General features: G+C 46.9%; 4 protein-coding genes across 5 annotated transcripts; 1 reads left to right on the top strand and 3 right to left on the bottom strand.

Moving 5' to 3' along the window:
- Positions 1-8: 8 nt before the first annotated feature.
- On the bottom strand, positions 9-15,920 carry LOC147185607 (tubby-related protein 4-like). 2 transcript variants are annotated; one of them, XM_086104465.1, is made up of 14 exons: positions 15,847-15,920; positions 13,956-14,672; positions 8,917-9,045; positions 8,658-8,819; positions 8,406-8,586; positions 7,912-8,019; positions 7,671-7,837; positions 7,014-7,238; positions 6,702-6,936; positions 6,477-6,621; positions 6,140-6,311; positions 5,964-6,057; positions 2,507-5,769; positions 9-2,356 (listed from the first exon to the last, which is right to left on the bottom strand). In XM_086104465.1, the coding sequence occupies exons 2-14, from the start codon at positions 14,205-14,207 to the stop codon at positions 2,240-2,242; spliced, it is 5,250 nt and encodes a 1,749-aa protein (XP_085960591.1). In that variant the 5' UTR covers positions 14,208-14,672; positions 15,847-15,920; the 3' UTR covers positions 9-2,239. The 2 variants fall into 2 exon arrangements, with proteins under 2 accessions (XP_085960591.1, XP_085960592.1); XM_086104466.1 differs by having other exon boundaries at positions 6,140-6,284.
- A 249-nt stretch (positions 15,921-16,169) lies between these two features.
- On the top strand, positions 16,170-17,758 carry LOC147185606 (small ribosomal subunit protein uS10m-like). The gene is made up of 7 exons (XM_086104290.1): positions 16,170-16,296; positions 16,426-16,478; positions 16,619-16,682; positions 16,766-16,905; positions 17,109-17,217; positions 17,320-17,409; positions 17,485-17,758. The coding sequence occupies exons 1-7, from the start codon at positions 16,225-16,227 to the stop codon at positions 17,569-17,571; spliced, it is 615 nt and encodes a 204-aa protein (XP_085960416.1). The 5' UTR covers positions 16,170-16,224; the 3' UTR covers positions 17,572-17,758.
- Positions 17,759-18,275: 517 nt separating this feature from the next.
- On the bottom strand, positions 18,276-18,904 carry LOC147185605 (mesogenin-1-like). Its single transcript, XM_086104482.1, has one exon. It carries the CDS (start codon positions 18,717-18,719, stop codon positions 18,276-18,278), a length of 444 nt encoding a protein of 147 aa, XP_085960608.1. The 5' UTR covers positions 18,720-18,904.
- Positions 18,905-19,194: 290 nt separating this feature from the next.
- Positions 19,195-25,886, bottom strand: LOC147185604 (flap endonuclease GEN homolog 1-like). Its single transcript, XM_086104594.1, has 13 exons — positions 25,404-25,886; positions 25,006-25,198; positions 24,757-24,933; positions 24,400-24,510; positions 24,261-24,334; positions 24,100-24,185; positions 23,746-23,896; positions 23,605-23,641; positions 23,420-23,500; positions 23,177-23,307; positions 22,986-23,047; positions 22,108-22,257; positions 19,195-21,222 (listed from the first exon to the last, which is right to left on the bottom strand). The coding sequence occupies exons 1-13, from the start codon at positions 25,562-25,564 to the stop codon at positions 20,297-20,299; spliced, it is 2,340 nt and encodes a 779-aa protein (XP_085960720.1). The 5' UTR covers positions 25,565-25,886; the 3' UTR covers positions 19,195-20,296.
- Between the last annotated feature and the right edge of the window lie 30 nt (positions 25,887-25,916).

Raw genomic sequence — 25,916 nt, 5'->3', positions numbered from 1 at the left:
TGTTCTTTTGGCAACAAAGATGTTTTATTCAAAAGATGCTTGACATATACAATTATAAAATAATTTACATGGCATGCCTAACTAATCCATTCACTAAAAACGTTCAGTCACCAAATAGGTGCGTTTTTTTTCCTTTGTCTTTTAAAGTCTAACACCTATAAATACCAAGCACATACCTTTTCAAAAGAAAAGCCAACATCCTGCAGTATCTACACTCGGGTCGAAAACCTTTAGAAGTCTACGGTGGTGTTGCTGAACTCAGGCTTGCACTGAGTGAATGTGTGACACATTGATGTGAACATGTCAGAAGCCATGAGAGCGGACTCAACAACACATGCAACAGGTCGATGCGTGAATAAACACGCACACAGGCACGTACAACTTGACAGAGAACACACGACTTTACCTTACTGCTCGCCCATTCAAAACTCACTAGCTAGACTAGAACAAAAGCATAAAACCAACAAAAAAACACAGCAAGCTGTTCCAAAAACTCCACAATGTACATTATTTGTAGATACGATATCTCCTTTTGGAAATGACTTTATAAATTAAAATAAAAATGTACAAACCAGCAACTTGAGATGCTGAACGTAAAAGCAAAGTATTAAAGTGGACCATCAACCAAACATTCTTTTCTCAAAAGAAAATATTGCACAACTAAACATAAATAGATGGATCCTAAAACATGCACTTTTTGGGGGGTAGGCGGGGGGATTACATGAAAAGACAAATTTTCATCTTCCAAGAAAAAAACAATTTCAGGCAGTTGTAATTTTACTTTTAAAAATGGCCTAACTTTCTATTTGCAATATTTTAAGATAAAAATAATTGAATGAGAATTAAGTTGGAATATAACAAGAAAAAAAACCATTGTAATTTTGAGATTCCCATAAAAAAAAGTCCTAATTTAAAGAATGATATTTGTTGAGAAAAAAAAGTCAGAAATTGTATTAGTCTGAATAGTAAGAGAGACAAAGTAATTCATGTGGGGAATATTGACATCAAAATTACAACTTCATTCTCAAAGATGACTTCTTTGTTTTAAATTTGAGTTGGCCCAATATGTCGTTAAAAAAAATCTAACATAAGCTTTGTTGTGCTGTAAAACGCAAGCGTCGCAACAAACCATATTTAGATATTCGACTCACTGGCTTCATCCTTCATTGGTGTTGACTAAAAAGAAAAAAAAATCTGCAAAGTTTTCTGTTTTTGCATTGAACAGCATTACAGCATCGAAACACAGTGGCAGAGTCCCCCAAGTCTCTTTACACACACGCACGCACACACGAAAAAAAATCAGGTTTCATTTGAGTATGACTGACTGATATGTCTATTGTGAAGAGATTGTGAGAGACACGTAGAAAAATATTCCCTGCACCTCGTTTAAGTGTGATGTTTAAGATTTGAGGGTGGGCGATGGGGGTGAGGGGGGGTCAGGCCCCTCACTGAACACGCACTTCACAGAAGTGACAACAGGTGTCATGGCTGACGTCACAACGACGTCAACGCGAGAGTAATATCACAACTTAAGTCTCCCGAATGAAAGCGGTGCGTTAACAATATGGGTGATGACACACACACACCAAAAAAAATAAACGCCAACAATGGCAACAATTTACAATGTACAGTACGCATAACTTAATCCACGTTTCTCCATCCTTTAATTGTGTATGTAAAAAAAAAAAAAAAAGTAAAAAGACCTCAACGCCGGCAGTCACACCGGTTATCACGTGTGAACTGACAAGTCGCGAGAGGAATGACAGAGCAAAAAACAAAAGCTGACCGTCCGCCAGTTTGCGTCACAAACACCCCCGCAAAGGAAAAGCGCTGTCATATTGTGGTGAGTGTTGTACAGCAATGGATTTGAGGTGCCAGTAGTACCTGTGTGTGTGCTCTGGAGAAAATCAACATATCACCAGAGTGTGGTTTTCAAGTATTACTGCTGCTCCTTTAAAAAAAAAAATCTTAATCAAACTGACAGTTTCCTCTCTTGGTCGTCTAAAAGTGTCTAGTCGACTTACTAAAACAGCGTTTATTTGCATGATGGTTGCCAAAAGCGCAGCGCTGGATTCGCTGGCCTGGCAACCGCGACTCAAGTGGCAGCATCGTGTATTGCAGCGGTATCAGCTCTCTCCACTGACGTCGTCTCTGTGGACCCAGGGCATGTCACTGTTTCAAAATAAAAAATAAAAAAATACGGCGACTTCCTGAAAATCCCGTGTGGCAGGGCGCCGTCTCATTTGAGGCGTTGCGTAACGTTTGCCAAAGCCACCGCGAAGGCCTGCACGGCGGAGAAGGGATACTGAAAGTCCAGGATGTAGGCGTTGCCGTCGATGCGGCCGAATTGCATCACCTGCAAAAGAACAAAAATGTCGTGAAAGGATCTCACAATTCCATATCTCCATTTTCTGTGCAGCCTGTTCTCAATAAAGATCCTGTGAGAAGTGTGAAGATCAGAAGTTCTATATTCAAAAGTCATTTGACACACAGTGATTTTTCTCACCTGCCTGCCCTCAAGTTCAATCTGAAAGTTCTTGGCAGACTCCTGCGTGACGCGACCCCCAAAGTCCAGCTGATACACCTGCGTGGCCTCATTCCACAGCGGCTGCTTGTTCGCCATGACGTACACGAAGCCCTGGCTTCCCAGTCCTCGGTCCTCCTTCTCATTGGCCTTGCGACACTTCATCTCTTCCAACTCGCTGGCCGCCCTGAGGTTCCTCTTCGTCTTCCAGCCTTTCTTCCCGCTCTGGCATTGGTTGAGGAGCTCGTCCCCGCTGATGAAAAGCTCCGGCTCGCTATCCGAGCTGTCCTGGAACTCGCTGTTGGCGGTGGCCTTGCTCCGCTTCTTGGCCTTCAGCTGCTCCTTCGGTCCTTTCACTTTCTTCTTGTCTCTCCCTCCCAGCCGTGGACTGGAAATGAGGGCGTTAAAGTCCCCCAATGCCCTACCCTCCTTTTTGGACTTGCTCCCTTCAGCCAGAGGTGGCACATTGGCCTCCTCCGCCCTCCCGTCTGCCGTCTTGCGGTTCTTCTTGCTGAACTTCTCTGAGCGAGGGGGCACGGGGCTCTCAGCTAAGGACAGCACTTCCTCGAATCCTTCCCCGCTTTCTGCCATGGCTTCTTGTAGCCCTGCATGGTTCTGCAGTTCTGCGTGCGGTGGGGGTGGCGGTGGAGGAGGCGGGGGCGGTGGTGGTGAAAGAGCATTTTTGTCTACCGCCATATGGGAAGCTTTGGGAGGTAGGGGCACAGCAGGACTGGGATTAGGGGGGAACGAGTTATACGTACCCCATGGTGTGTGGAGGGCGATAGGGGGAACGGGAAGCCCGGTAGTGGGGTACATTGGTGGTAAAGGGCAGCAGGCCAGGTTTGCTAGACCCGCAGGGTAACCGGCAGGTAAGACAATGGTTGCGTCCTGCTGCGAGAGAGAAACGGGGGCCACCACCTCTTTTGGGGAGGAACAGGGTCGAGGTGATGTTAGGATGGGCTGAAGCTGGCCTCCGGGGTAGGCAGTGACTGAGGGGTACTGGAGAGAAATTTGGTACCCGGCGGAAGCTTGAAAAGATGCGCTCGTGGGGGTCGTGGGCGACTTGGGAGACAGCACATAAGGCAGCCTGGACACATCCAAGTGCTGAGCCGGACTGAGGATAAGCGGGGGTGGCTTGTGGGGTCCCGGATAGCTGGCCGGGTTGAGCGTGGCGGTCCGTTCCTGGGGGACCCACACCTCCTCCGTGGCGGCGGGGTCCCACTGATAGGGAGGCGGGCGTTTCACGAGCAAGCCCGACGTCTCATTTCCTCCTAAAGCCAAATGCCTGAGGGACTGATGGAGCGTTTCATCCTCAGTAAATGCCGAATTAACATAATCAACGCGCTCTCTGCCGCCGACTCCTCCTGCCGTGGGTGCGGATCCCTCCAGGGAGTTGAGCAGGCTGTAAGAGGACTGTGAAGCGTGAGGGGTAGCGCTGTTGGAGTGTACGATAACTGTGCTGTGCGGCGCTCCGTTCCCCGGCGGAAAATCTTGCCTGATTATGGTACCGCCTGCTATTCCGTTGGCGCTGCCTGGAGCCGTGACTCCGACGCTGGACCCGCTGCTACACTGACTGCAGGTGTATAAGGCTGTTTGCACCCTCTGCTGGTAGGAAGCCGCCAGTGCACTGTTATTTTTCGCTTTTGGGGGCAGCGGTCTGGGCGGCTCCATCGTCTGGGACACTTTGAGGGTGGCCTCTCGGCTATTCCTCCTGAGAGTGGCGTGGATGAGACCGCTATCCAGTTTCTGTCCTGGATTCCTGCCGGTATTCTGATTGGCCGGGTCTGGATATGGGGGAGGGTCTCCGCTCGGTATGGAATAGCGAGGTGCGGTCAGTCTGTTGAGGGTAGCGGAGCTGTATGGCAGCTGGATCTTCTTGCCTTCTGCCGATGAGGATGAGGAGGTGACCCTGAGGGTGGCAGAGCTTCCAGGCCCCTGCAGGTTGTAGACATTTTGATTACAGACGAGACGGGTTCGAGGACGGCAGACCTCCTCCACGTTCCCGCTGCTGTCAAAGGTGGTGATTCGCTCGTAGCCTAGTGGTGTGGGGTACTGGACTTGTTGCTGACTTAGGGGATAAAGTTGGATATCCCCCTTCTTTGCACCGAGATCACCAGGAGGTGGCGTTCCAGAGGAGCCCCCGATTGTTCCCGATGAGGCGTTGGCGGCCACACCGGGGGTCGGCACGGAAGCGGACGCTGCAGCCGCCGCCGCCGCTACCGCAGCAGCCACCGTTCCGGGATAAGGAGGAGGGCGATTCATTTTACTTTGCTCCAGCGGCGCGCTGAACACCACCGTGTCAGCCTCGGCCAGCAAACGCGTCGTCTTTATTTTCAGAAGGGTCTCGTGTTCGCCCGCCGCTCCCTTTTCGACCAGCAGATCGGGCGGCGGGTGGGGGATCTGGATCTGCAGCGCCCCCGTTGGAAGCACGGCCGCACCCGAGGTCTGCGCTGGCGACATGGAGGCGACGGGGATTTGAATTTGAAGCTGCTGCTGTTGTTGCATCTGTAGCAATTGTTGCTGCTGTTGCATCTGAAGCATTTGTTGCTGCTGTTGCTGTTGCAGTATGTGCTGCTGGAGCTGTTGCTGATGATGTTGCTGCTGTTGCTGTTGCTGCATGTGTTGGAGCTGCTGCTGAATTTGCTGCTGCTGCTGTAATTGTTGCTGCTGCAGCATCTGCTGTTGTTGTTGCTGCTGCTGAAGCTGTTGTTGATGGTGCTGTAGTTGCTGATGGTGTTGGAGTTGGTGCAACTGCTGCTGCTGCTGTTGTTGTGAAGGCTGATGAGAGTGAGAGGCTCCCACAGTGAGGCGACTCAAGTCCAGCCCTCCGAAGATGACCTGGCCGGGATTGTGGACTGTGTACTGGGCTGCAAGAACGGTGTCTTGGTTTTGGTCGGAACCGGCGGCGGCGGCAGCTCCCGCAGAGGTGGCTGTGGGGTTGGTTAGAATATCCAGCTGAACGTTTTGATTGGCTAGCAGGGATTGGACAAGGCCGATACTCTGGGCGGGGGACATGGCCTGGGCAGGACTGTGGATGGGGGCGATGGGGATGTTGACGGTGCAGGGCGGGTTGTCATCCGCGCCGCCGGCAGGGCCCGAGACGGGGAGGTCGTCTTCGTCCTCGCTGAAGACGTTGGGACTGAAGACGGGCAGGTTGATGTACTCCATGGAGATCTTGCGCACCTCCGGCAGGTAGATTGTCATCTGCCTGGGCTGCAGGTGGAGGAGGCTGGTTTTGTAGATGACTGAGGGTGAGACGAGGGAAAAATCGGAACAACGTCAATGTAAACAATTGCGTTATTCAAGTTACAGTGTAAGCTTTTTTTTTTTTTTATTATTATTATTATTATTCAAACGTGGCCCTCGAGCTCAAAAGTGTGTCCGCTCCCGGCTCCCACGCAACCATTTTGTCACTCACACAAACACGTTGATCGATTACCTGCGCCAAGGTTGGTTGGCAAAAATGCAGCAAGCCCGACAATCTTGAATTTTGTTCCCCAAATATTTGACGTAACCTGAGCAAGGTAGCTTTGCTGGAAGATTTGCATTAAAACACATTGGTCAGAAACGGTCATCCTTTAAAAATGGGTTGTGCAACTCAAAGTTGGCAAGTACCTGAGTGATGTCATCCAAAGGAAATTCTCTCCGTGTTAAACTGGGCGACCCAATGGAGGGTTTGCGTATGGGTAGACGCGGTGACCGGGAAACTTCCTGAGCGGCGCGAGACAGTTTGGGCGATTTCCTGGGATCGATGTTGATTCTGTTGGTAAAGGGACAAACTAAGTCTCTACAAAGAAGGTAGCAAATGGGAAGGGGAAAAAAGATGGCGTAAGCATGCAGTGAGGCACAGCACGTGTGTAGAACAATCCATTCGAACAAATTACGCGAAGAGAACCAGTGTTGGGGAATATAAACATTCAATAAGGGGAAATAATGGTGTGGGATTGTTCACCTGGGAAGCTTGGGGGACTTACTGCCCCGGGATATTTTTGGAGACTTCTTGCCGACCCAGTCATCGCTGAGTTCGATATCACTCGAGTCCGAGCAGTTACAGCTGTCAATCATTGCTGATATCAGGCTATTGCCATATATCTCGTCTGAGAAGAGAGAAGGCATTGAAATAGTTCACAAAAACTTACAGAAAAAAGGTTTTTTAAATTGTCATCCATCGCCTTACCTGTTTTTCCATCCATCTTCGGATCCATAATGACAAACTCTGGCCGCAATTTACTGATGCGTCGGCCTTTCAGGATGGGCACCAGACCGCCCAAGTACTCCAAGTACAGAGTGTAGCAGGGACCGCCCACCTCTGGGTTGTCTTCTGTACGCTTCATTGTACAATGCAGACGCTCATTGCCAGCTGTTGGGTAGCTCACAAAGTCGCGCATGTTGTTGGGGTCTGGAATGGGCTGCTGGGGGACAAGAGGAGTAGAAATCAGGTTTTGTCGTCATTCTGATTATTTGTCAGTGTCTGGAGATTCTGTCTTACCCTGACGGTGGGGTTAAAAGCGGACGTGACGTAGGAGCAGAGGCGCGACGGCATGGTGAGCTTGGTCACGTCCTTCTCCTCCTTCGCAGCCGTGGCGATGACCTGCTGGCAGAGGAGCTGCAGGCTGGCGATGCGGTGCTCCACGCGCACCACGTAGAGCGCCGGGCCGCACGCCAGGAAGAGACGGGAGTCCCGGTGGCCCCAGCAGAGGGTGGTGATGGGGCGCTGCCAGGGAAACAGACCAGTTGGACCGAGTATGCGCAGCAAGCGGAAAACAAGAACATATTTTTTTTGCAGTGTATAACCAATAAATGCTCTGCCTAATGAAAATCAAGTATACCCAAGTAGCACGTTGGTTCCCTTTTTGATCCTAAAATCATTCATCCGTCTATTTTATCTTGCGCTTGTTCACATTAGTCATTGAAAAAAATCTTCTGTATTCATTTTCTTTTTGTAAGAAAGAAAAAAAAAACCACATCCCACACATGTGGGTTATATTGTCCCGCTTTTGGAGTCCATCCCAGCAAGCTTTGAATGAGAGGCGATGTACACCTTGGGGACTGGTCACCAGCCAATTGCAATGCACGCATTAAAACCTCAGAACTGTGAGGTAGAGGTCCTCCATGCTGCCCATGCCCAAAAATGAAAGAAAATCACCTGCGCTGGTGTTTCCAGTGTGTAAATGTGCTCTCCCCGGATGTTATAGAACTTGGCAACTGCGTTTCTGGCAGGAGGAGGACAAGAGGGGTCGTGGGAGAGAAGCGTCTTCTCCATGCCGGCCACTGACAGGAGGTCCCCCTGCGAGCACCATTGGGCGACCACGTCTGCGGAAAAAGGATGGAAAGAGTGATGAGATGAACATGGGGCGACGGGGAGGGGGGGCGGGGGTTTGATTTACCTTTCAGGCCGGTGCGGATAAGGGTGGGCGAGAGGTCATCGTAGTTGTTCATCAGGCTAATGTCTCCCGAGGTGAAGCTGACTGTCAGCAAAGGTTTGTGGCTGTGCGCTGTAATGAGAGAGAAAAGAAACGATGTGCAGTTTCGAAACAATCAAGATAATATTCTGCTGCCGGTAAAATATTTTCCAGACTAAACAAATGACTTTGGTGCGGTCCAAGAATGGCCTTTAAATTAAGCCATTTGTTTAAAAAAAAAAAAAAAACACTAAACTGGTAGTACAACAGAAATGCAGTGTATGAGACAGTACCGCGCACAAACACTGATAGAGTGATCAGTGCAATATGAGTATTCGGAGGCGCTGACGGGAGACGATGGGGGAGGGAAATGAGAAGCTCACAGATGGCGGCGCATCTGCTTTCCTCCGGCCCGTAAATAAAACAGCTGGACGACGTCACCTCGGCGGACACGACATGCGATTGTGGAGCCGGCGAACCTTGCAGCGGGGGGTAGTCGTCCGAATCCGTGTCGCTCTCACTGCTGTCCTCCACCAGGAAGCTGGGGTAGTTCCACGACATGCTGACGATGCCGTCCGACTCGTGCAGCAGAATGTGGGCCAGCATGCGCCCGTGGCAGTCCATCACGATCACCTGTCCGTCGGCGGTGCCAAACAAAACCTGCAAGGGGACGGGAAAACGTTAGAATAGGGACCTAGGGGTGAATTGCAGGAAGAAAGAAGTGTGGGGACCTGCTGGTCATCAGGTGTCCAAATACCGCAGGTGATCTGACTCTCCAGGTTGATTTCGGATGACCAGTGTCTCTGCCCGCTGACGGACCCCACCAGCACAAAGCCGTCGCGGTAGGAGATGAGCGCCTGGGTGCCGTCGTGCGACCACGTGAAGTCACTCACCTGTAGTTTACAAAGTCCTCGGTTTACGATACTCACGACGTACGAGGTTTCAGCTCACGAGCGCACTTCACATGATTTCGACTTGGCGAACTCCAACCTGAGCTCCGCGGTCGTTGACCAGCTCCACGGACCAGCGGCCCTCGTACTGGATCCAAACAAAGATGCCGCCATCGGTATCGCAGGTGGCCAGTTTCTGGAAGGGCTCGTTCCATCGCACCAGGACCACCTTTTAAGAGACAAGCGTATGTCATCATGAATGAGGCGGGCTTTGAGGACACAAAAGAGTTGGCGAACGCGCAACGCTTCCATGCTGATTCAGGAGGTTCCGTTGACTCTTTCAAACGGCGTGCGAACGTCCCGCCGCGGTGAGCCGCCAGGGGTTTACGTTAGCGTTGAGCTATGTTTAGCAGTGAACCAAATGCAGCATGTCATTAAGTGGGTTAACCTCTTTTTGAAAACTCCTCGGAGGAGCTGTAATTATCAGATGTATTACACACGATTGAGGCTGAACATTTGTGACGAAAATAGAAGTCGTTTGATGTCAAGTACGCCGATCGAGGGTAACGGGATGTGAAGCAAACACGAGGTAATAATTTTTCATCGGGGAAAAAATAAATAGCTCACAGGATTTTAATAAAGGGATATAACGTTGATCGTTGCCGTGGCAACAACAGGCCGCCTCCTTTGGGAGGTGGACCGGCCAGGACAGGCCAATGTCACTCTTCAGAGTATACAAATTTGAGCACGCTAAAATGAGCTGACAATGCAGGTTCCTAATATGAGTGGGAAAAAAAAGTACATTATTATTGATTGGTCAATTTATTATGGAACAAATTGAGTTCCATCCATGCAGATATTTTCAAATTGAATGAAAACAAATGAAAGAATCCAATTGATGATTTTCTCCCTCGTCCAAAATAAGAGAAAGTACACGGCCACTAGACGAAATGACGCATCGTGCACTGGATATAGGAATCATCATCGCAGAGATGATCAACAGAGGAACAAGATGCTGATCGCAGGCACAGAGCAGCAAGGAGCATTTTGTGTCACCTGAGAAGAACCCATTGCTACCCCCAAGCTCTTCCCTCTACTTTTTGCATATGTGCGTGCGTATGCGTGTGTGTCTCACTATCTACTTGTTCTTCCGTAGCGTGACTCAGCCTATTCCCAGGGGAATAATCCTAAACAGGGAGCAGCGCCGCTCTCACTCAGCGAAGCACGTGGGCCGTACATGCTCCAGGGCACAACATGAGGCACGTTTTAGCCGGGCTTACACTTTCCGAGTGTGAATCCGACAACGGCTAACCTTTTTGATCAGCTAGACGGGGGGGCCTTGTTGCCCGCCCTGCTCCGACCTCAACACAGAACAACCACGTCACTACCGACAAACACACCCTGATCTATTCGTGGACCAGATAAAAACCTGCAGCATTCCCAGTAAATTTAAAAAATAAATAAAATACCATCACCTTTGAGCAATTATTTGAACAGACTGCCAGCGTACTAATGTGGTCCTTGGCGATGACGTGGCGCCCCTCCTCTATACTGCCCATAGGTGTTAATATGACTAAATGGTTGTCTTAATACACTCTGTGATTGACTGCCAACAGGTCCAAGCGCCCCCCCAAAAAAAACACAAAAAAAACCAAAAAAACTGCACACCGACAACCCCCAGAACACTATAAAAAGCCAAATAAAATTTTCGAGAAAACTGGGGGGAAAAAAAAAATCAAAATATTTCCCAATACATAATGCAGTGTTTTGGAATCATATTAATTTTGCATCATTCTGCTGCCACACAAGTGCCGTAAACGAGCATCAACTGTGCTTCGGTGGAGGTTTGTGCTCTACCTTTTTGCGTTGCACTGGCGTCAACCCCACCACATGGGTATTGTTTAATGAGGATAAAGATTGGGACTGTGCGACGCTGATTAACTCTTAGGAGGGTTCCAGAGGATTACGCACGATTGCTGCAAAGGGATGACATGTCATGAAGATGTGCGCATGCACAAAAGAAGAATCACGTCTGAATCGTAATCAACCACCAAGTCAACAAATATTTTCAAACAAACGTGCATGTACAACATAAATGCATTGTTAGTGAGATGATTTGCTATAAAATTGTCTTTAAAAAAATGCAGCAACAATATCAGGCTTCTCTTAAATGCCAAACAAGAGGTAAATCAAAACGAGGAGGGGGTGAGGGGGGGGGGGGCACCATGAGCGCACATGTCGTGTCCCGCACCACGGTCTGCGTCCGGGTGAGAATAATCTGCGCATGTGAGTGTAAATTTAGCAGGGCGTGGAGATTAGTGCGAGCTGGTCAGGCATCCCGCGGGGGGAGACAGCTGAGCACCTCGCCGTGACGCAGCGAGCCAGGAGAGATCAGACGTCACATGGAGACAGACGTGATCAGGAGAAGACACCGCAGGACACTGAAGGGATGGAGGCAATCGTGGGCAGAAAATCCAGTCAACAAATGAGTGACAATTATCCTTGCGTCATGATTAGAAAGGTGAGAATTAACAACGTGTAAAATTCGATGCCAAGGTTGTAAGCGTGTCACGGAGCCTGGGAATGTTTTATAAACTCCAAAACAGTGGATCCCCCCACGTGTTTTGCTTTTTTTTTTTTGGGCAATACTTCCCATAGGAAACCATGTAAATTCATATCATCTGTTGCAGACCCCCAAATACAGTACAAATAAAATTATATTTTATGTATAGAGAACAACGATTAATATTTCACCACATTTGATTTGGCCCAATGGTGGAGGTTCAACTGGATATTTAGTCTTTCTGAACCAAATTTTTTGCATAAGACAAGCCAGGTCTCTGATCCCTGAAATGACTGGCCCTCTGTTTACCAATTAATAAATATAATTAGCACCTTGGAAAGCTGCCATTGTCTTTCATGTGTGTGTTGCCACTGGTCAAAGCGTTCTGTCTCAGAGCTGGTCGCTAAGCTGACCCTAGCAAGTTAAAAAAAAAAGAGGTCAAATCAAATCAAGGGGCAGCTTTGGCGGTTACGGTGCACTCAGCAGAAGTGAAAGGACATTGGGAAGGTGCAGCATCACAGAGGCAAGAGCACACAGGTCCATAGCAACACTGAATGCTGGCATGGAGACCTTTGTTTTTGCCAAAAGAAATTAATAGTCTTGGTCGGTGGAGAAAAACTGCACTTTCTTTAAAAAAAAATAAAAATCAATATCAAGATTGTTTCGCCGCCGTTTTACAACAACCAAGTGCTCGCTTGGATAAGAGGGGATTTATTTGGGTTTTTACAATCAAACCCCATTGTGAGCCGATTGGAAATCTTCATTCATGATTGGAAAGTGAAGACCAGCTGGCTCAGGAGCAAACGGCAGGGAAGGTCTGAGACCGCTGATTACGATGAGATATTAAATCACATGCTTAACTCAATATTAGAGAACTGCTGTGCTGTTAGGAAAAAAAAAAAAAAAAAAGAGGAGAGCGAGGTTGGAGTGATGCACGATGTAAGACAAAGGGCAACGGGTACAGGCTTCATGGTACACTAGACAGGGCAGAGCACAGGGCACAATCCGACTCATCATTACCTTGTTTTGGAGGTTTCGTGCCAATGTGGGAAAACCCAATTTGCCTTTGCACTACATCGCATCCCAATCATGTCGTTGAGCAATGAAAATGTGCCATGATGCTGAATTTATAGTGCACTTAAACTTAAATCCAAACGAGTGCCCAAAATATGAAAATCTGCAAAAGAAAATTCCACGGAAAGTATTTGGGAGCAAACCAAGAAGACCTGGACCTGGACCTGACACGGCAGCCGAGCTCATTATGCAACGTGTGCCCTCCGCGGATGGATTAGCGACGGTGATGCCCTTCCTGTTAAACGTGTCGCAGGGGTCAAGTGGTCAGACAGGTAGAGAGCACGTGAAGCGCACGAGAGAACTCCTCGGCGGAAGGCAATGAAAGGACTTTGTGCGCGCAGTCCAATTCCAAGTGAAGCAGTTTGAACAGAACGAGACAGAAGAGCACTGATGTAATTTCCTGAAGACAAATCCATGGTCAGTCAGACGAGCTGAAATCCGGTTGCTTGGCCAACTTGGTGCCGAGGAACCATGTTGAAGTCAGTTGAGGAGCTTCATGTAGAGCTTTGCCACCATTTAATGGCAACTGGAGCAATTACAAACCATTTGGGTGTGGGTGAATTTCAAATAGGTTGACTGTTCACAGCAGAATTGAGTCCTTAACGCCCACAGGGGGTTCACTCTACTGTCAGCGTGCTGAATTGTTTAATATCCTAATTGTTTTGACTAATCGGCGAGTTGCGCGCTGATGAGGCTTTCAACAGCCCACCGACAAAGCCCACGGTGGAAACGCAAACCTATTCTGGGGTGACTAATCCCAACTGAAACAAATCGTGTTGTTTTAATCGACTCGATAGATAAAACGCGTCAGTGCGGTGTCTATTTTTGCTTGAAAGGAGAAGAGCATGCCGGCAGACAACTCTACGTGACGGTCCACAATGGCGTTGTCAAACTACTCTCGCGTATATTCAACGCTCATTTCGAATGAAGAGACGTTTTCATGAGAGAGGGCGGCAAGAAGGCTTGTCAAACGACGTGTTGATCTATTTTGAATCATATCCCAGAGGGGATTATTCTGCAGTATTCAAAGTAAAAGGCGTACAAAAATATTCCCATTTTATGTTTTTCAAGCGTGGTACAATCGACAAGAGGTCAGGAGGAGGCGGCGACGGCGGCACAAGTTAGCAGGCGCTCATTAGACTTGACAGAAAGAAAATGTGCGGCTTCCCGTTTCTCCCTCTTGACCGTCAGTCTGGTTGAAATCTCGGTCCAATTTCAGTGGCGCTCCCTTTTCAACGGCTTCCCCTTCTAATTATCTCTGACCCTGACAGAAGGGGAATCAAGACACAGGAGCAAGAAGGGACTAGTCCAAGATCACAAACCTCCAACTGGGGAGCAATGCTGAGTAACACCACACGGCCATGTTGCCTCGAAAGATAATGGTGGTGTTAATAAGAAAAATGCGCACGAAGAGTACTGTCCAGGCAAATGAGTTTATATACCTTAAGTGATTAAATTTGCATCTCGACAAAAAAAACCCAATAAAACATCTTCCATCTTACCTCACTGTTGTGCCCTCTGAGGTTGAAGTTGACCCTCTGTGGAGTTGGCCGGTCCCGCCTGCAGTGACTGGATGTAAACGTGACGCCGACGACACCTCGGCCGTTCCCGGTGGCCAGCCAGCCCTCTTCATAGTAGCGCTTCCGGCACACTGGCTTCTCCTTCTCGCTCTTGGGCACGCGGCCTTTCCAGGACAGGCACAGGATGTTGGAGTCGCTGCAGAGGACGGGGCCGTGTTCCACCGAGGCGAACATCCCTGCGTCATATGAGGAGAAGCTACCAGAGGGGGCTTGTTTTGCTCCCTTTAGGAGTCCTGTGCTGAGGTTACAGGTTCAATGATGAGTGTGAGACAGCAATGGTGCATAGTATGTGTGAGTTCCTGGACATCAGTGAAAACCTCTGCGAGGGTCCGGATAATGTCAGAAAAGTTGGAAAATCCGTGTTGGGAAGGCACTTGTCATGACTGAACATCCAGGATGAAACGCATGTAAACCACGAACGAGTCCGCTCAGCATGTCCTGCGGCTCGTGCTCGATCCCGGCGCTGCTTGAGTGTCGCCGCCGCCGCGCTGCGTCCTCATCCTCCGATCCTGGCAGCAAGTGTGAGAGGAGGAGGAGGAGGAGTAGGAGGAGCAGGGACTCCTCTCCATCAGCTGTAGCCCTGCAGGAGCACCGCCCCTCCCAGAAATGTCATAACGCCAGCAAACCTTGGGCATCCCACTGTGGCCGGCCAAAGGAAAAACAGACAACATTCACAGCTCCACTTAGCAAAGCTCATCAATAAACACTGACGTTTGCTTTCACATGAGAAGAGTAATATTCTTATCAGAACTCTTAACTTAAAGGATGTTTCTGGTAAAAGAAAGTGAGTCCATTGAATTTACATGCACGACATGGCGCATGGTCAGGATGGTACCATCTCTGCCTCAATTTAAACCAGGAAAAAAAAACGCTAACCAAGAACGCCCTGTTTATTAGGAGATGAATAGATTATTGAATAATAGGAATGTTAAAAGCCAAACTCCATCCGGGTACATCTGCAAATAATTATTAATGTACTGGCCTAAATTACCCCCTCATTATCCCCTTTACTACTTATGGCACGTTCTAGTTCCATGGCTATTCTTCGCGGCGCAGGAATTTCTAACGACTTCATAAATAATTGAACAAGAATGTAATATCTTGGGTTTTGCTTTAATTAGCACACGCTGATGGAACGAGATAGCCCCTTCGCGTCCAAACACACGAGATAAACAAAGTGGGAATAATAATAGTGTGGTAAAATAAAATAGTCAACATGTGTACTGATGTTACAAAAAAAAATCTATAACAGCCCGATCATCATGATAGGGAAATAGTATCACCGTGTGGAACAAAACGACATTCGCGTTGAAATGATGCTAGGTTGGGGTAACTCCCTGTGAGCTCTGAGCATGAAAACGTCGTGATCAAACAAAAACCACACATCGACGTTTTTTCCCGTCTGCTTTTCATGTCTTTAAATTGTGATGGCGCGACAGATGAACGCGTTTTTTACACTCTTATTATAAATGAAAAAAAAAGAAAAAGACAAGGAGAAAGCGAAAGGCAGAGAGAGAAAGAGAGAAAGAGAGAGAGAGAGAGCGAGAGAGGGACGGCGAACCATCCGTTAACTTTGGCGGATCCAGAACCAGCCAAGGCGGCGACCAAGGGCTGTCCATCGCTACTAGAACTGCTCGCTATTCGGCTACTGCTAGCATGACCAGTCGGCTACTCGTATCGCGTTTTGTTAAACCCTGGGCCTGTAGCTGCTTGTACATAATTTACCCATGAGTAGAATGTCATGCATTGTGATTGATATTTTGTGTATCAAATGCAGAGGGGAGGTAGCCCGGCAATGATGTGGGAAGCTTACCTCGGGTGTTGTCGCTGTTCCCTGCTCGGTGTGTGTGTGAGACGAACCGGAGATCTGCTGGAACTGGCAACAGGGCCTCGACGGAGGGGGTCACGTGATGGTCACATGACGCTATCTTGTCACGTTCAAACCTCGTTTGAATCATCGACGTCAAAGCACGAAAATGAAGCACGTTCAAAATGTCATCCATGTGGTCATACAAATACATTTGGATTGAAAATATGTATGAGTTTCTTTTATAGCTCTCGGGATGTTTTTTTTCCCAATCCGCGCACGTAATTTGGTAATTACATCTGTTGGTGTTATGTACATTCCAGGTCACACAGGGGCAGTGGTACGATACGTATCATTTCCGGTTTCGAGTCCTGCTCTGGAAATATGGCCGCTTCCATGGCGCTTCGAAGAGAATGTTGTTCTTTGTCAAGGATATTCAACGGAATATCACAATCGGTAATGTGTGTGCGTTTATATTTGTTGTTATACATACAAGCGTTTAATCATGACATTGCATGGACGAAATGTACCGTGCTGGTGTCCTCTTTGCAACCTTGCGTCTGCTAATTTTTGCATGTTTTACAGAGAGCACGAGTTTTGGGCCATTGTGCAGGACACAAGAAATGGCTTACAATTGGGTATGTAACATGCTTCCACTGCACACTAGTAAATCGTAAAATTTCACTTATTCAACAAACAATCAATATATTTGGGCCTCTAACTATGCCGGCTATGTAGAACAATTAAATGCATTTTTTTTGCATTCAAATCTCTGCAGGTGTCCCCTCTATCTGAGCCCATCCTTCCACATACCCAGGGTGTTTTCGTCAACAGCGTCGTCAGTGAGTTGTTATCACAATCACCCCACCACTAAAACATCAACATCAACATTACCCAGGAAGCCATTCTCACATTTCCCTTTTAGATCACTGTGACAGAAGAACCCGACACGCTTTACCAGAAGGTGACTGTGATGGTAAAAGGCCACGACAGGGCCGTTTTGGACAGTTATGAGTATTTCGCCACCATGGCGGCCAAAGAGCTTGGCATCAACATCGGAAAAGTGTGAGTCTTGGTAATATGTAGCAGACAAATTTTTTGTCTCTTCTGCGGATATTCCACAAAGTTGCAGCAACACGGCATACATCAAATCAATAAAGAAAAATAAAGACACACACATCACAGAAGTCTGGGTGTACTGTTACAGCTATGTGGTGCCAATTGTCTCTGGTTTACAGTCATTCTGTATACATGCTCCTCTGCTGCAGTTTTGAACCTCCCAAAGACATGGAGAGGTTAACACTCCTCAAGTCGGTCCACATCTTCAAAAAACATAGGGTTCAGTACGAGATGAGGACACACTACAGGTGTATCGAGGTGATTTTTGTATTTAAATATCAGATTGAATAGTGGATAACTATATAAGTTAGCAATTTTTAAAAAAGAGTAGTAGTAGTAACAAAGAATTTGTCTTTGTAGTTGTCTCATTTAACAGGCTCTACAGCTCGGGTATATTTGGAATACATCCAGAGGAACCTTCCAGAAAGTGTAGCTATGCAGGTGACCAAGGTGAGTCGAGCTCTTGCTGTATGCTTGAACCACCGGGGTGTTCATAAGCCTCATCATTTGATTTTTTGTTATCAGACTGCTATAGAGAAAATTCCAGAACACATCCATGAGCCCATGTGGAGGGACGAGCCCACGGAGGAAGTGGAGAAGCCAAGTCAATAAAATGTACACCTGCACTGGTCACCAGCCAATCGCAGGGCACATATTGTGTAGTCTACACTGTAGACGAACAAGCTTTCCGAGGCCAATTGGCTAACCGCTAGCCCATCATGTAGATGGACAATATTATCAATAACTGTCATATTTGTGTCTTATTTTATAAAAAAAAAAGTAAATGGATTCAACAAAACGTGATTGGAGATTGTTGTTTGTGGCTGGGTATTCTGACATTATGATTGGATTGTATTTGAAGGGAAGTCCAATTATAATTCTCAATGTGAGAGCTGAAGTTCACCAATTTACCCTGCAAATTTAGAGTACAAAATAGAATTTACGTCAAACATCAATTTATTTATTTTTTCAGCAAGACAAATGCACTGATAGCTATTAACGGACATCTTTGCAGCTACTTCTTTCCAAAATCGTTCACACGAATAAAATGAGATAGATTACACGATAAAAACGATTACAAAATATCACCAAATGATTTCTCTAATTCCAGTGTCGACAATTGTATCCCCATATACAAAACAAGAAGCGGCCTCTAAAAAATATTTACATCCAGGAAAGAGCAAAGCCACGTCATGAATTCAAACACACTTATTAACATGTAAAGCAGTTATCCTAAAAAAAATGGAAAAAGATAAAAAAAGAAGTCCAAATACGAGCATGGTCTCGTTACGCGCGGGTGCGTAAAATGGTGCCTTTTACGCACGGTTCAGAATGTCCGAGAGCTTGTTGATATACTCGATGGTGTACTTGAGGGTTTGTATTTTGGTCAGAGGCTGGCCCCTCGTGGTGTAGTCCGGCGGCAGGTAATCCCGGAGCTGGTGCAGAGCTTCGGCGAGACTCCTCATCCTCATCTTCTCCCTCTCGCTCGCCTTAACGCGCCTCTTGGTGGACATCTTGGCCTTGCCGTGCGTCCTGGGCGCCTTGGGGCCGGTGCAGCGAGCCCGCTCCGGAGAGCCGTAGGCGAGCTCGCGGTGACCTCCGGAGTAGAACATCTCCGGCGAGGAGCACACGGAATCCACGGAGGAAGAAGAATGAGACTCCGGTGAGGAGCCGGAAGAGTGGAGCTGTTCCCCGACCTTCCAGTCGTTTAGGATTTCGGACGTTGCACCATCAAGGTCCATGTTGAGGAAAATCAGCATCCAGAGATGATGACAAGCAGACGAGTTTCTCGGAGGAGATGACGTTTTTATATGCGGGGCGCATCTCCGGAGCTTTATGGGTTCACAGCTGAGGCGGCGAAAAAAAAAAACGAGTTCAAAGCGAAGCACAAGTGGCAAAATGCGACGTTCGCGGAGGACGTCGTTCGTTCTCACCGACGTGCGAATAAGGCTAAATGGGCGGATAATGCGACAGAAAGACAAATAATTAGATTCCCTTTGTGGGAGATGAGCCTTTAAAGTCTGTGGGGCGACAATTATCAGTTTGATGTGATCTGCCTAATGAAGGGGCAGGCCCGCACAGGACACCCAGAACATTTGTAGGCTAAACTTTCAAAGCGGTGTTTTTGTTTTAATTAAAACGATAGAAATTGAAATAAAATGAGAAAAACGGCATAAACAACTGTATCAGTTTTTTTTATTGTGTGTGTGTTTTTTCCCGAGCATAATCTAAAAATCAAACATTTTGCAGGAAAAAAAGATCCGACAGCAGGCATAAAATGGTCTATCAATTGATTAAAAAGTCAAAATAACTGCATTCCACCTATTCATTTATGAATGCAGCTCTACAAACATCATACATACAAACAAAAAAATAAGGACAACTATGCAACACATAAAGGTAAAATTGGAAAAAAAGTAAACTAATACATTGAAAATGTCTATTAATTTAAATGTGGAAAATTATACACTTGTATTCATGAAACAATAAACTTATGTCACTTCGGTCAATGCTGCTTAAGCTAACCCAAATACATAAAATGCTACCCGTAAAGGGCACGGTGGAAAAATAAGTTAAAACATACACACACATACATAATTTCAAATAAGCTGCTTTATGAAGAACTGTAAAGCCATAATGCAAAAAAAATGTAATTACATATTTATGGCCTTCATTAAATCCCATTTTCCAACGTTAATTTGCATTTGTATAGAACTGCGCAACATACTGAAAGCTGTTCTTAATCTGTTGTCACACTCATCCGCACACAATGCAAAAGTCACTAGTAAATTCATCTGACAGCAAACCGTCATTTGTTTTGTGTTTTTTTTCTGTCCGCCACCAGAGAACCAACTGCTCATTTCTTCAAGCACTTTGGTTGTTTTAAGGGTTTTATTACGACAACGAATCCATGCCAATAAGAATACGGCTGGACGCAAGTTGGCGAGGAGGAGTTCTTTGGCCGAGAGGATGCAGCTGTCACCAAGCTCATGCCAGACCTTTTCATGTCTGAAAAGGTGTTTAAGGCCTCACTCATGATCAAGGGGGCCGACAGCGGAGGGCTGTAAAACCAACAGCTCGCAGTTCTCTAAAGGAACCTGTGTGTTTAAATAACACTTATTATACATAAAAACTGGATTCCTGTTTTTAAAGTTGCTCCAAATTATTGTGAGTCAAGATTTGAACCCCAAACCTCCCAAATGCAAGGCAAACGTGAAAACCACTAAGTCCCCAGTGCTTGCTTTCGTTTTTTAATTATTTTTATTTGTTGATAGTTGGGCAGCACATCCACCTCACAGTTCATCATCATGTCATGATAACTTTCACGTCCTGCTTCTCACTTGAGGAACTTGAGCCTGAGTCTCTCGACCAGCGGCAAAGGGCTGTCGCCGCAAATGACGGATTCGTCGCTATCTAACCCACTGATGGGGGACGCCAGGATGGGCGGGGACATGTCATTCATGTCGGCTTCTGCCTGCTGGGTTTGGCGTTGAAGTTTTGCGACGTGATCTCCACTTGCCGCACTTTGAAAAAAGGATTGGACACTCTCACTGGTGGTTTTCGCTGGTCCACAAACGGGCTGTCGCGGGCGATCTAACAGGAGCCGTCCACCGAACTTGCTCTTGGTGGCTCGGCGAGGCCCGATCTGCCGGTTCTCCGCATCACTATCCTCGCTGGATGAACACACGCTCACGCACACGCTCTTCTTGACGGCCACGCTTCTGTCTTTGTCCACCTGAGACGGCTCAGAGAGGCACCGTTGCACTTTTGCGGCTGCTGTTCTGACAAATTTGTACTTGGGGGCAGGTTTCTTGTCCGCCTTTGTCTGGCTCGGAGTTGCCTCACCTGACATTTTGAGACCGCCGTTGTCTTTATGAGAGCCTGCTACGGGTTTTAAAATTGGCGCAAGGAGGTTTCGTTTTTTGGAGACGTCCTCATTTGCTGCTTGCACCGGCGGGGTGGCCGTGAAGGACGACGCGTCCCAGTCGATGTCGCTAAGACGAAGGGCGTCGATAGCGGCCGGTGAGGAATCCGCCTGAGAGAGAGGGGTACTGGGACACTTTTGGGTGAGTTGCTGACGCGGTTTATGGCTGACAGGTGTGTCCAAAAGCACCACTTGCTGTAAGTTTGGAAGAACGGCTGGCCGTGTTTGGCCGTTGGCTTTTTCCGAAGAGGAGCTCTCGAGGGTCATCTGCGCGAGGAGGTCCGAGACACCATCGGCTTTGTCAGCCATCTTCTCTTTTTTACTCTTTGGTTTCCTCTCTGAAAGAGGCACAGAGACTCAATGTGAGCACCGATGACAAAACCAGGACATCTTAACTTTATTTGGGGCTCAGCAGGGTGGCCCTTAAATGGTGGCAGGTGTGTGCTGACTCCCGTTGATCAGGAACTTGAATGCGATTGGTTAGATATCATAATAATGGTGGAAAAAGTTCATTTTATTTTTTTTAATCACAAAAAAAAAAGGTGTTTGAATAGGGGTGTGTAGACTTTATATCCAAGACCGTGAGTTCTAAAAGTAAAAGGGAAAATTCCATTTTCATGACTTTTCCTTACAGATAATTCTCCCTCTCTACGACTACTTTTCCTGCGCTTCCAATTTCAACGTGGGACGTCAAGGCTCATAGGAGGAAGCGGAAGCCCTCTGCTCGCGTTAAAGCGCAAGGTGAAGCACAACCCTGACGGAGAGAGACACAGAGACACCTCGCGGCTCCATCTGAGTCTTTGATGTGTGTCGGCCAAAGCTGTCAAACTAACATGTTCGGGTGTCGGAGCGGCCGTAACGGCCTCGCTTGCAAAAACAAGCCGACGCTCCCCGTGTGCCTTTGATCGTCATGGGAACAACTTGGCACGTCTGGGTACGGAGCTCTTGGGGACACACGAAATTGATGGATTAAAAAATAAATAAAAAATCCAGCCGTTTTCTAATCCGTTTATCGTCACGGAGGTCGCGGGCATGCTGGAGCCTATCCCGGCTGTCTTTAGGACACCCCGAACCGGTTGCCAGCCAATCGTAGGGCACACACAGACCGACAACCATTCGGCTTCACAACCACACCGAGGGACAAATTCGAATGTTCCACATATCAAACGTATCAAGCAATATTTGACCGAAAGGATGTCGTTTGAACACCATTGTTGTCTTACTCTTCGTCTTGTTCTCTTCAGCCAACGCTTTGTCCCTCAGGTAGCTCCCCACCACCTCCGGGAACGCCACACGAAAGAGGCTCTCCTCCTCCACCGACCTCACCTGGTGCCGATCCTCGGCAGGCCAATCCTCCGCAAACACATAATGATCTGCGAGGGACAAAAAGGGCAATTTTATTTCACCACCTTATTTTCCTCATTTAAAATGAAAGTGAGATTTTTTTTTTTATTGTGTTCTCAATATTTTGGGGTATCATTTTTCACAAATTCACATCGTTTTCCAAGTTCAAATGCAAAACTATGGATGTGATAAACAATGGAAATTACATCACCGCGATCCAGTTACAGAAAACAGAATCCAACTTCTGTGTGTAAAAAACAAAACAAACCCCCCCCCCCCCAACATATTCTTAATATTAGTATTGATGAGGGTTGAAGATCAGAATGTCAGGACAAAAGCTTTACAATAAGCGTACGCACCTCAAAATGCATTATAGAATAATACATTGGAAAAATAGTTAAAATAAAATTAACAATCATGTGAACACAAATTAAAAATTTAAAACGATATTTTTGGGAGGGGTGTGGCGTTATTTTATTTTGCACACCGTTTCAGGTTGAAATGTTAAGAAGAGGGGCTTGTTAATATGACAGATTGCCCAGCACGGGGAGGAAGCCAGTTTAGCACCTAGCGGCTGTTGTGAGGCATCTGCCACCTCTGAAGCGCACCTCACAGCCAGTCACTAACAACCCCCCAGGAGCCCCATCCGTCCCCCGCACCCCAACCTGACTTCTACCCTGCGCAGCAAGCATTCCTGTCACTCAAGCCGAGAGGATGTTTTTGCACCGTGTGTGAGCGCGCGTGTGGTTAAACTTGCCCGGTGTGCTCCAGATGACTTCGTAGCAAGCAACAGAATTCCTCACGCGTGGTTTCAATATCCTTTTTTTATCGGAGAGGGGTGGGGGAAAAAAGGTTTGAAATTTTTAAAAAAAATCAAACAATAGCATTGTAATAAATTTAAATAGGAAAGAATACATCGAATAAAATAATACTCTCGAATAGGACTACCGGATGGGCTTGATTTGCGATGACGTAATTCTGCCGCACATTCTGTTCATCAGCTCCGTATAGGTCATCAGAACCAAAACCTTTTCACTGGTGTAGTGCTTCGGCCAATCCATCTTTTCAAGAGCAAATTTCTACGGGGAAAAAAAGACCCAAAACATTGAAAAAAAAATCACAAATTGTTAAAATATGTGGAACCTTACGAATATGAAAAAGGCCCTGCTATGGATGGACATAATGTATTACCTGCATTGAGAGCATATTTGGCTGCCTCCTCTGGAAGTTTTCGACGGGTTTATCTTTGGATAGCAGAAACTCGTTGATAATCTGCAGGGGAAATTGAAATGAAAGACGTGTTTAAAATAAAAACACACCAATGCAACAGCTATTCCGAAATAAAAACCAAACAAGGCGTATGGTGACAACTCGACCTCTGAAAATGGAAATTGCTGACTCGCCAGCGTTTTCCTGAAACAACAAGGAAACAATCTTCGTAAGAAAAAAGTGCCTCGGATGGCTCTGCTAAGTACAGTGTGTGTAGATGAGACCAATTTTTTTTCCCCTCCATGTACTTTTTGATATTCGCCTCGATGGACTGAGCCTGCCGGGTCCGTTCTGAGCGGTGCCAATCACATGGACACTGGTAGTCAAAATCTTGAGGTTGGCAGAATCGCCGACTGTCGCAAAGCACACAGCCGCTGCGTTCGTGGCCTTTGGCTGAGCCTTAAAACAAACAAGCAAAAGTTTGGAAAACAATTTGTGAAATTAGTTCGTGAATGAAATTTCTACTTGTTAAGCCTCCTGGGGAAAAAAAATCCTATTCTCAACATTTTGCTGTAATTTTGCCTTTGAATCCACATATTTAAGACACTCGCCCAACTCTTATCTGCTCTCCAAGCGAAGGTGCGAGATCAAAGCTCACTCACCTGGATGTCGACATATGTGGCAGTGGGGAAGCTTCTTCGCGACTCCCTGAGACACGCACGCCACCTCGTCTTTCCACCGCATGAACCTGAGAGAATCAGCACATGCCACATCATCGCACCGCTCTGCTTATCTTTGTGGCGCCGCTTATTTTCAATTCTACCTCTGCAGAAGCGTTTGCCCTTTGATGGTCTGGATCAGCTTGAGAGCTTGTTCTTTACCCACGCCCGGGACTCCCTACGAAATGACGTAACAGAAGAACATAAGTTGTGTGTGGTTTGTTTGGGTAGCATGAAACGTACCTTGGGAATGTAATCACATCCGAGGAGGATTGCCAGACCAACAAGATTCTCTCGGGAGAGGCACAGTTCTGTTTGGATCCGGGAGGTCTTGTAGCAGTCCACCTGGGGGTCCTGGAAGGAAATACAACAGCTGATGATGCATGCTGTCCATGTTTTGTTTTTTGAAATAGTAAACTAATAAACGATTTTGTCTGTAAGATCAACTTTAAATATGTGATAAAACTCTTAACATGTAAATGTGTGTTGCCAACATCATCATACAGTGGATATAAAAAGTCAACAGCCCGTTGTTCAAATCTCAGGTTTTTGTGACATCATGTTACACGTTGGAGAGCTAATGAAAGTACCGGTACGCACTTTGGAGTTCATATTGAAGTTTCTGTAGACGGTCCGCGCTCCGTACAAAAACACATCTCCATCATTGGTGATGCAACCATCCACAAGACTGTGTGAGTCCAGGTACGCACACATGGCCTCGGCTTCCCCTGCGGCAACCACCCATGCCACTCCCAGATAGTCAAGCATCTCTGCACACTGCAAACAAGAAGGTGGCAACGTTACACCACGGCAATAATGTTCAAAATCGGTGTCAACGAGCAAAACAACCTCTCGGAGGACAGCATTAAAGCGTCCTCTGCTGGTACTTGTGGAGGATTTCGATGCGTTTTTGGGCCCTCCAAATCGGTTTGCAGTCCTCTGGATCATGGTCTCTGTTTTCAGTTTCGGGGCCTCCCCTTCCATGACGAATACCAGCTTCACCCCCATAAGAATGAGGGATGACACCCGGAAAAATAGATTCCTGTGTATTATCGTGGTTGGTTAATTGAGTTTGCTCCGCTCAGTGAGTTAAATAACAGTCTAAAGAACCCTTGTTCAAATCCAAGGTGTTTGTTAAGTTTTGCAGAAAGGACTAAAACACTGAACAGTCGGACATGCACATTCAAAAGTTTTGATGAGGTAAAGGTTACAGTGTAAGTGGACTTAAAATGAGTGTCGAGTATTACCTCAGATGGGGCTTTGTGACTCTGCCCACCATTGCTTGGACGTGCTGGGCTTCGCAAACCCACAAACTGAGGTCGACAGCCAGCGTCTTCCCGCTCAAGCTATACAGCGGCACCGACTCTCGCACAGGTTCGAGGATAGACCACAAGTCGTGTACACCCATCTCCACACCAATGTGTACTTTTATATGTGGTAAATGAGGAGAAAATTGACAGCGATCGGATACATAAGACAATAACTGAGTCAATGTTTTTCAAACATATGGGCGCCTCTGAGGCAGCGATCCAATTCGCTTTCAATTGACCAATGCACGTTCGTTGTTGTCCTCAAACCCGTAAAAATTGTGAAAATTTATTTAAAACCCGGCATAGTTTACAAAAAATATATATAAATATCTAATATAACGTAAATGAATAGTTAAATCCGACAATAAGAAGATTACTGAGTTCAAAACGTGATAACTAGAGATCGATGAACAAAGCGGAACGTCCGCATTGTCGCACTAATTTGACGTC

This window comes from Hippocampus guttulatus, chromosome 23, assembly GCF_054856545.1.
Source record: "Hippocampus guttulatus isolate MCC_2025c chromosome 23, RoL_Hgut_1.0, whole genome shotgun sequence".
Taxonomy (NCBI): Eukaryota; Metazoa; Chordata; class Actinopteri; order Syngnathiformes; family Syngnathidae; genus Hippocampus; species Hippocampus guttulatus.
Note: the sequence above shows the minus strand (reverse complement) of the source record. Positions and strands in the feature narration are given on the sequence as shown.

Bases quoted from the DNA above. Each gene is read 5' to 3' on its own strand.
- LOC147185606 (XM_086104290.1), top strand. From the start codon at position 16,225: ATGGCCGCTTCCATGGCGCTTCGAAGAGAATGTTGTTCTTTGTCAAGG. The intron at 16,479-16,618 runs GTATGTAACATG...AAATCTCTGCAG, and splicing joins AAGAAATGGCTTACAATTGG to GTGTCCCCTCTATCTGAGCC. The intron at 16,906-17,108 runs GTGAGTCTTGGT...CCTCTGCTGCAG, and splicing joins GGCATCAACATCGGAAAAGT to TTTTGAACCTCCCAAAGACA.
- LOC147185607 (XM_086104465.1), bottom strand. From the start codon at position 14,207: ATGTTCGCCTCGGTGGAACACGGCCCCGTCCTCTGCAGCGACTCCAAC. The intron at 8,587-8,657 runs GTCCCCACACTT...GTCCCCTTGCAG, and splicing joins GGACACCTGATGACCAGCAG to GTTTTGTTTGGCACCGCCGA. The intron at 6,058-6,139 runs GTACTTGCCAAC...CAAATCTTCCAG, and splicing joins CTTTGGATGACATCACTCAG to CAAAGCTACCTTGCTCAGGT.
- LOC147185605 (XM_086104482.1), bottom strand. From the start codon at position 18,719: ATGCTGATTTTCCTCAACATGGACCTTGATGGTGCAACGTCCGAAATC.
- LOC147185604 (XM_086104594.1), bottom strand. From the start codon at position 25,564: ATGGGTGTACACGACTTGTGGTCTATCCTCGAACCTGTGCGAGAGTCG. The intron at 24,511-24,756 runs GTGCGTACCGGT...ATTTCCTTCCAG, and splicing joins ACTTCAATATGAACTCCAAA to GACCCCCAGGTGGACTGCTA. The intron at 23,308-23,419 runs GTAATACATTAT...TTTTCCCCGTAG, and splicing joins CAAATATGCTCTCAATGCAG to AAATTTGCTCTTGAAAAGAT.